The 9,208-nt window shown below is 41.6% G+C and overlaps 1 protein-coding gene across 2 annotated transcripts in view; it reads right to left on the bottom strand.

Annotated features, from left to right (window-relative positions):
* The window catches only part of GLDC (glycine decarboxylase), an 88,124-nt gene continuing 78,916 nt past the window's right edge, over positions 1-9,208 (bottom strand). For both annotated transcript variants that reach the window (XM_027549313.1, XM_027549312.1), the window contains 4 exons: positions 6,039-6,134; positions 2,614-2,786; positions 1,164-1,244; positions 1-673 (listed from right to left, as the gene is read on the bottom strand). In XM_027549313.1, coding sequence (XP_027405114.1) covers positions 530-673; positions 1,164-1,244; positions 2,614-2,786; positions 6,039-6,134 — 494 coding nt within the window. In that variant the 3' untranslated portion in view covers positions 1-529. The remainder of the gene's footprint in view (positions 674-1,163; positions 1,245-2,613; positions 2,787-6,038; positions 6,135-9,208) is intronic.

Here is a 9,208-nt window from a genome sequence, read left to right as displayed (position 1 = left end):
TTCAAATTGGAATGCTTTTATTAGAATATTAATTGCAGACTTAAAACTACACATGGAAAAATGAAAACACTCAGAAATGCTATTACAGATTGAGTAAATTAGGAGGAGGAAAAAGATTTCTTCAGTGTATACAAAATGTAAACATTTGCCCTGGGGTTTCCCACAGATGGCACAGTCCACAAGGACTTATTTGGAATAAAAATACCTATTGGATCTGCAGTATAGCCTCTATAACATCTTCAAACTTGCTATATTGAAGTGAAAGTTACTAGCACACTCTGAATCTTCTATGCAAAAAAACTAAATGGGCCCAATCAAGGCAACTGCTGTGTGTGAAAGCAGAGACACCGGAGCAAATTAATCTTCCAGCAATGAGCTTCCACGCACTGTGCTAACTGTATTTACATTTACCTTGAGAGAATATACACAGTATATAAAACCCCTACTTGAGTCTGTGGTGGAAAATGAAATATCTCATGAGATGCTCCAAAGCGCATCAAGTCAGTCACTTGAACTTGGGGAGAGAACACTAAGAAGAGGCCCTCTTCTGTTCAGAAAATGGGGACTCATAAACATCCATGGGTGGACAGGTGCAAACCAGGTGCTGATCTCCGTAGATGTCATCAATCCGGGAGATGGTTGGCCAGAATTTGTTCTCTGGTTTCACAAAGGGCTGCAGGGGACAAAAGACAGAAATGACTTGGGATATCCTGAGAAGTTTCTTGGAGGGGTGGGGTGGGGAGGAGACTGCAATGCTGCTCCCACACCTGAGAGATCACTGGCCCAGAAAGTACTCAAAAATTATAAGAAGCTAAAATCTAGCCTCCTTCGTCACCATCCCTCCAAATCTCCCACCCCTGCTCCGCCAGACTGCAGAGCACCTTCACATAATTAAAAGGATGATGGTAGAAAACACTGACCCACTAGACAGACCCTTATTTGGTCTTCCTGCACTGTGCGCAGGTTGGCACTGTGTGCTTGGCACCCTGACCTCAGAACTTGGAAAGCCAATTTCTATGTTGTGTCGTTCTGCAAAGGTAACCTACATATGGTCACTATAGTGAGGAGGCGGCAAGAGCAGGAGCCCTTGGAGTGGGTGATGGCCCCTCATACGCACGTGAACCTGGACCAGCTGGCACGTCCAGCTTCAGAGGAGAACTTACAAGCGGGAATGCTGCCACCTCTCTGGAATACGGCCGATCCCAGTGGGAGGATGTGACGCAGGTCAAGGAGTGTGGAGACATCTGAGACAGAGACAATGGACAGGAGAGGGGTCAGAGCAGAGGCCTGCCTTTCCCTCTGCTCATCACATCTGCCAGCGAGCTGATGAAAGCCCACGGATGGAGGGTGGTGGTTTTGTTTCAGTTTGTGGGGAAGGAAATTTTGGTAGGAAAATGTTTATTGTGAAATATTTCGAATATCAGAAAGTAGCACATTTACCACCCAACAGAAATCAACATTTTGTCATGTTTGCTTAAGCTTTTAAAACAAGAAACATTACAGATACAGTTGACCATGCCAGCCTATCCCCTCTCCATCTTACTGCTGGTCCTCTTCACCAGTGCCAGCCACTATCTTGAATTTTGTTGTCATGATTCTCATATTTTTATACTATTACTGTATATGTTAATAAACTGCATAGAGCTTAGTTTGGTACACTTTTAAACCTTATAGTATCCTGTGTGTGTTTTATCCTCCACTTGCTTTTGTATCTCAGTATATATTTTTTAGACATCCATTGCCATTTTTTAAAAAAAATTGTCTAAATCCTGAAAGAATCATCAGTATCCAGAGAAAAAAACGATGAGAGCAAATCATATTAGATTCCTCCACTATCCTAGGAGACTCGCACGGGACCAGCCTTTTCCCACCGGTCATTGGCCCCGGTGCTTCACCTTCAGCTGGGCAGCTCTGGACTAAGCTCCTCTGTACATCTCAGACTGCTTCTCTGGCTTGGAGCCGTAACGACACAACCACAGCCTTTGCGGTATTTTCAGTTCACGATCCCTCAGCTTAACAGTGGCTGGACCTAATACAGAACTCTTAGGGCTCTGACCAGATATAAAAGGAACAGTTTTGAAGAGGCGAAGCAATGTTTAACAAATTTTTCTCCAATATAGGCCGTAAACATGGTAAAAGATTCAGGCCAAGTACCAGTCTGGTTGTTCTAAGAGGTAACTATTCCAATATGAGAATATCTTTATCCAGAGTGTAAAAGGTAAATAATCTCAGTAGAGAGCATCAAACAGAGATACAGAATGGTAAGACTTCTCTAACTATAAAGTCCATCAGTCTCTGCTCCCTCCTTTGACAGCCAACTGGGTCCTTGTGGGGTGAACAGCACCAAACAGATACATAAAACCAACAAGTGCCCACTAAATAGATATTTAAAATTAGAACATATCAGAAATAACCACATTATACTTGAGTAACCACTGCTGTGTTGATTCAAGATTTAAACTTTCAGGTAATGAATTTATCCTCTCAGAAGAACAGTCTTATTCTAGGCAAGGATGTCATCTTCCAGTCGAGTTCAGAGGTTGCCAGCACCCCACCCAGACACTGCTTTCTGCTCTCTGGGATACTTTAGATAAAGTACCAGTGCCTGTGTACCTTCAGTGGGTTGACCCTGGGGTCGATGCGGCCCTCCTCAATGTCGGCAATTTCCTGTCGGATGCTGATCATGGCATCGCAGAATCTGTCCAGCTCCGCCTTGTCTTCCGACTCGGTGGGCTCAATCATGAGAGTGCCTGCCACCGGCCAGGACATGGTGGGGGCATGAAATCCTGCCAAGGAGATGGGGGAATTTGTGTCACTTAACTTTGACCTCCCCAGTTTGGAAGAAGAGACCCTCCCCTTCTTAAAATGTATTCCAAGGAAAACAATCTGAAAATTTTGCTATTGTATATGTCTAGGGATTCACTTCAGCACTGTTTATGGAAGAAAAGCTTAGGAAGTAACATGACATCCAACAGCAGAGGATCGGGTAGGCAAATCTTCCTGGGTATCCATACAATAAATATGCAACCATTCCATGTATTTGTATTTATATTTGTTAATGGCTCTGAACATTTACCCAATTTAAGTGAAAAGGGCAGGCTACATAACCATATTGTCTTGTTTTTAAAATGACAGTATATTATATATGCATATATATATATATACACACACATATATTTGCATGTGTGTATTATACATACTTTTTATATATGTGTATATTTTATGAGGGAAGCTGTTTCGAAGAAGAATAAATACTAAAATTTAAACAGGATTATTGGCATAAAATGAGGGTTTTTATTTTACCTTGTGTTTAGAATCTTTTTATAATGTTCATGTATTACTTGCAATTCAGAGAAATTAAAATATTATAGCCTACCAAAAGCTAAATAATGAGGTAACAAGCATTAAGGACCCTGATGTGAGTGTTACTGTCCTTATTTTACAGATGAGGAAACTGAGTCTTGGCCAGGATGTATAAAGTCTTTGTCTTTACACTGAATACAGGCTGAAGGTATTTCTATGTTTCCAAAAGTTTTCACATGCTAAGATGAATTTACAAAATATGATTGAGAGAGAGATTTCCTGGACAAAAGCAAAAAGAACTTTTCCCCAATTCTTACAATTTTTCCTGTGAAACTTTAAAAGATGAAGAACAGCCTCTAGGTTGATATTCCTGTCAACTAAGTTTGCCCTGGAGGTCAATGGTTCCCAAATTCTGGTGTGCATCATTACATGGGGCGCTTTAGAGTCATGCCTGCATTGTTTAAAGGATTGTCTTCTCAACGTTTTATTATAGAATTTTTCAAATATACTGGTAAGTTGAAAGGACTATAGAGTGAACACCCGTACACCTATATGGCTTCTACAATGATGCTCTGTTTGCTTTATCATGTATCTAGTCATCTATTCCTATCACATATCAGCTGGCAAAGAATCCACCTGCAGTGTGGGAGATGGGTTCAATCCCTGGGTTGGGAAGATCCCCTGGAGGAGGGCATGGCAACCCACTCCAGTATTCTTGCCTGGAGAACCCCCATGGACAGAGTCACCTGATGGGCTACAGTCCATGGGGTCACAAAGTGTCAGACATGACTGAGTGACTAAGCACAGTCATCTACTCCTATCACATATCTAAAGCATTTGCCTTAGTTTTGATGCATTTTTCAAGCATGTTACAGTCATTTATACCCTTCCCCCTTAAACATTTCAGCATGCATATTATTAACTAGAGTTCCATATCTGAATTCAATATCTGTTTCCATATTTTTGTGATAGTTTGCACAAATTTTAAGTACCATTTAATTTTGACAAATGCATATAACTGTGTCACCCAAATCAGAAAGAGTCTTCTTTTTAAACAAGCTGATCTCATTACCCATTAAGTCCAACCTCAATTCCACGAGTGAACAAATTCAGCCCAATATTTTCTGCAATAGTGGTTCTCATATCTGGAACCATCTGAGTTGTCATGGAAACACAGATTCCTGGATTTTGACTCTGATTCAGGAAATCCAAGGTATGAGCCTTTAAAAACTCAGAATCAGGTTAATCACAACACTGTTAATCAACTATACTCCAATATAAAAATTTTAAGAAGTTAAAAAAACAAAGTTAAGTTTGGAAATCTCTGCCCTCTGGCAGGGTGCCCCTCACACACCTGATAAGATTCATCCATGAAGTACTTGTAAATACAGATCACTGTGCCTCATCCCTGGAATTCTGATTCAGTAGGTGTGATTAAGACCCAGAATCTGTGTTGTCATCTTCATTGTTTGTTTGTTTTTAGAGCCATTCACTTATTCTCTCACTTGTTAAACACAGTTGTTGAGTGCTTCCTATGTGCCAGACACCTAGACCATCCTGAGCCTATGGCAAGTGTAGCCATCACTCTATTAAACATCAAAATATAAAGGTTGTAGATAGAACCGAATTTGGGAATACTGGGCAGTAACTCCAAATACCACTTCTCTTCTACCCCTCATCCCCCGCCTCCCTCCTTGCAAATGCTGCTGCAGTCAGATGTGGGAAACAGACCACACACCCCAGAAATGAAGCCTCATCCTGAATCAGTTACTGGCCGGGAGGTTAAGTCAGGTCACAGGAGTGGTCAAGAGGAGATTCTTAAGCAACTGCTAATTTCATTAATGAAAACCATCTTTGGTTTTCCCATTTATTATCAGGGTAACTCTGCATAATAAGATCATTCATTCATGGGAGGAAATGAGTCACTATGTGACTATGTGGGACTCCTGTTATGGTAGTAAAACTATAAAATTATTAAAGTTTTCACATTCCTTATTAAAAGAAGTCATTCAAATCATCTTAAAATTCAGATAGACTCCACATTCATCAAAAGGCAAAGTTCTCCCCAACTTAGCCTTCCTGAGAAATGAAGTCTTTGATGTTATTAATGTCACTAAGAAAACATTTTAATAAAGCCTGTGCTGAGTGAACATCCACTAACAATACACAGTTTAAAAAAAAGCTTCAAAGAAAACTGCATCATCTCTGTGAAAACAAGGTGCACCTATTCCTTCATCTCTAGCAGCAGCTGAAACAGTTATGCCACGGCTGAGGGGGCTCAAAGGCCATGAATCTCAAATGCCATTCATCCAATACTCCTACACGTTGTAGGCTCTCCACTGCCTCTACCATCACAGCAACTTACCTCTTCATGGCCCTCTCTGTCTACTTGGAGTGGGATAGGTCAAATAATTTACCAGAAACATGGACAGAAGACAGCAGTCATTTTCTTTGGGATTTTAAATTTTGTTAACAACAAAGACTCCTTTCCTAGCTGTTGATGGATTCAAGATATGTGATTTAATATCTTTCAAAGGACAGAATCTGTGGGGCCATAGGGCCATAGTTTTTTTTTTTTTTTTACCCACAGTCTACGGCTCGCCATTTAGCCTATGGATCAGTTTACTGTGGTGCAAACACATTCAGTCTGTGGTCCATAACCAGGATGGGCAGCTGCATAAATGTCAGAAACCCAAGTTCTCCTTAAGGGGGGTCTTTCCTGTGAGACCACTCACCATAATCTTGAAGCCTCTTGGCCACATCCACGGCCTCAATATTTGCAGACTTTTTGAAGGGTCTTGTATCCAAAATAAATTCATGAGCCACATATCCTGTTGAGAAAAATTATTTCCATTCATGATTAACATCAGCTTGTTGTTTTACCCAAGAAAATGAACAAATAAATCAGCTTTTTAATGCATATCATTGAGGACCAAGGAACAATGGGTACTTGGTAAGTTATAGTTGACAATAAAGCCTTCATCTGCTCTTATTACATATAAAAACTGTTAACATGTCATGTCAATTTGTTCCATCCTCAGTGTTCTACACACCCATGAACCAGGAAGCGGGTGGCAGGCAGGACAGGAGCTGGAAGGCTTACTAAGGTCCCTGGGGATGAGACCACTTTTACTCAAAAGACCAAAAATCTACTTGCAACAGTTTAACATGTCATCATGCCTGGTCCTTATACAAAATTTTATTTTATATATATATTTTATTTTATATAAAATATTTCTAGTGTTAAAACTCCATTGATACATTTTTCAACAAGTTTGCTACCAATATCCAATTAATGGTTTCTTCCGTGGGCAGGTAAATGTATACTAAATGTATATGTGTAAGACACAATTTTATATGATTCTTCAAAGGGGCTTATGAGGTTTCAGTTTCAGGCTTCAGACTGAGAATTAGAAATAAGGCTGTTGAACAGCACACCGCAAGTGGCAAGGAGCTGAAGAGGCTGAAGTCTTGCGGCGGTCAGTTCACTTTGCTTCTCTAGGCTCAGGCCACCATCTCCCCATTATAAGCTGTTGACCACCCATCCAACATCAAGAATAAACCACTAACTCAGCATTCTTAAATAGAACAGCATTCCTGGGAGTTTCCCAAATGCCATGGCCTACATAACTGATGAATTATCTTCAAGGAAAGTATCTACTCAGTAAAAAATAATGCACTCCTTCTTAACCCACTATCCTGATTCTCAGCAAACAATGAATCTACTTAAATATACTTGGAGAAGTCATAACTTCTCAATCCTGAGGAGAATAGCTCCAGTCATTAACAGACCCTGAAGACAAAATCTGTGAACTGCTCTGCTTCTTGTGTGATGAATACATATGAAGGGGTTAGCTTTGTTTGTAAATAAAAGTATGAGAACCTAAGACTTTGAATATACTGTCACCACATATCTTTAAAACAAGCTTTCTAACAATGATGAGGATTCAATAGTAAGGAGTATGGTTCAAAAGGAGAAAAATGTATTCAGAGGTAGATAAATCTAGAGGGGAAAAAAAAAAAAGTGCCTTAAATGACCAGCTGGAATATTCAGGGGGAAAACTGTGAAATTATTTAACTCCTCATCAACTATTAATTTCAGGAATCCTAAATGCCCCACTATGCTACCGCAACTGGGGAGCCAAGCCTTGAGCTTCAACCCTTCTTTTCTGAGGTTCTGGCAGCCACCCTGGCATTGTAACAACAACTCAAAGAAAAAGGCTAATGGAGCTGACTGCTCTGCTCTGCTCTGTGGAACACTCAGCTGGCAGGAGGGGAGGAGGAGACAGGCTCATGATGGGGAGGAGTCTCTTTTGCTGGCCAGCAGACAGCACAGTCTTTCAAGCAAAGGTTCAGTTACTGAAAGGCCCCATCAAGCCCAGCCCAGCCCAGCCCAGCGCTGCTAAAGCAAGACTTCATCTGCAGAGGCCCCTGCCACAGCCAAGTGGTTTGGGAAGAGTTCCATTTCCAAAATGAGGTTCAGATGTTATTTTCTAAATCCATATTCTAATATGTTCAAATGGAAACTGTTAGTGGGATTTCAGCGTCTCTCTCTTCTGTCTGTCTCTACTTGAGCCTGAAAAGGGGTGACATTTAAACTTCATGTCTGTTGGGGGCCAGCCTGGAAAATCCCATGGACGGAGGAGCCTGGTAGGCTGCAGTCCATGGGGTCGCTAAGAGTCGGACACGACTGAGCGACTTCACGTTCACTTTTCACTTTCATGCATTGGAGGAGTAAATGGCAACCCACTCCAGTGTTCTTGCCTGGAGAATCCCAGGGACAGCGGGGCCTGGTGGGCTGCCGTCTATGGGGTAGCAGAGTTGGACACGACTGAAGCGACTTAGCAGCAGCAGACCCCTAGATGATCATCTTTGTTTGCAGTTTTTAGGGAGAAAAGATATACAGATCTTCTATGGCATACGGTGAGTCAGAGGAATCTGAAGTAGAAATTGTATAAACTGATTAGTGCAAGTTTTAATTTTCAGTGAGTAGGTGTTTCCTCGGGGCCTAACCATGACTATAACTGAGAGTCTGAAAAGATAACAAGTCAACGGAGCAAGGAAAGAAGCCAGGGATGGGAGTAGGAGATGATAGAAAAGCAAAATAGAAGTGGCTTGGCTCTACGCTTGGAACATCCCTCTCCCAACCCCTCATGAATTATCTTACAAGGCTGAGGATGACCTGGGAAAGTGCTACAGAAAGATAAGACTTCCCAAAACTGGAACTTACTTTTCCTGCATCCTCAGAGTGAGTGCCTAGAAATAAATGGAACTCACTAGCTAATTAGAAAGCTTGGGTGGGCAATCGACATTCAGTCATGCTTTTCAGTTGCAATCCAGGGACCACAACAAACAGCATCAAGAGGCCAGTTTTCCTGGGAATGAGGTCAGGTGGGTGGGGCCCCTAGCCTCAGGAGGTCACTTCCCAGCCAGGGAAGTGCACCCTCCCACCCATGCAAGGGTGCAGCCTCTGAAGCCCATGTCCACCAGCCTATAAAGGCCACCAGGAAAACTCCTCAAGGACAAGAATTTCCTTGTTAAGAGTTAAGATTTGTCTAAGATCAGAAAGGGATAAGCACTTAAGAAGTTGAAACATAAAGAAAACACTGGGACACTAACAAAATGGTCTGTTCCTGACAAGAACTCTGTTTAGACCAGACAGTGAGCCTAGCCTCCCACATAAGCAGACACTTGTAAACATCTTCAATTCCTCCTTTCAAAATGCCTCTGTTTACCTGAGTCAATTCCTTTCCTCATCCTTGCACAATAAATACTACCGCTGCTCCCCATCCTAATTCTTGCCTATAAATTCCTTGCTTCACAAAACCCTAAGCGTCAACAAGTTAGGCTGGTATTTTCAAATCTCTCAAAGAAATGGCTCATAAAGGGAAGCCTGAGAACTTCC

The sequence above is a fragment of the Bos indicus x Bos taurus genome, chromosome 8, assembly GCF_003369695.1.
Source record: "Bos indicus x Bos taurus breed Angus x Brahman F1 hybrid chromosome 8, Bos_hybrid_MaternalHap_v2.0, whole genome shotgun sequence".
Taxonomy (NCBI): Eukaryota; Metazoa; Chordata; class Mammalia; order Artiodactyla; family Bovidae; genus Bos; species Bos indicus x Bos taurus.
This window is presented reverse-complemented; position numbering and strand designations above follow the sequence as displayed.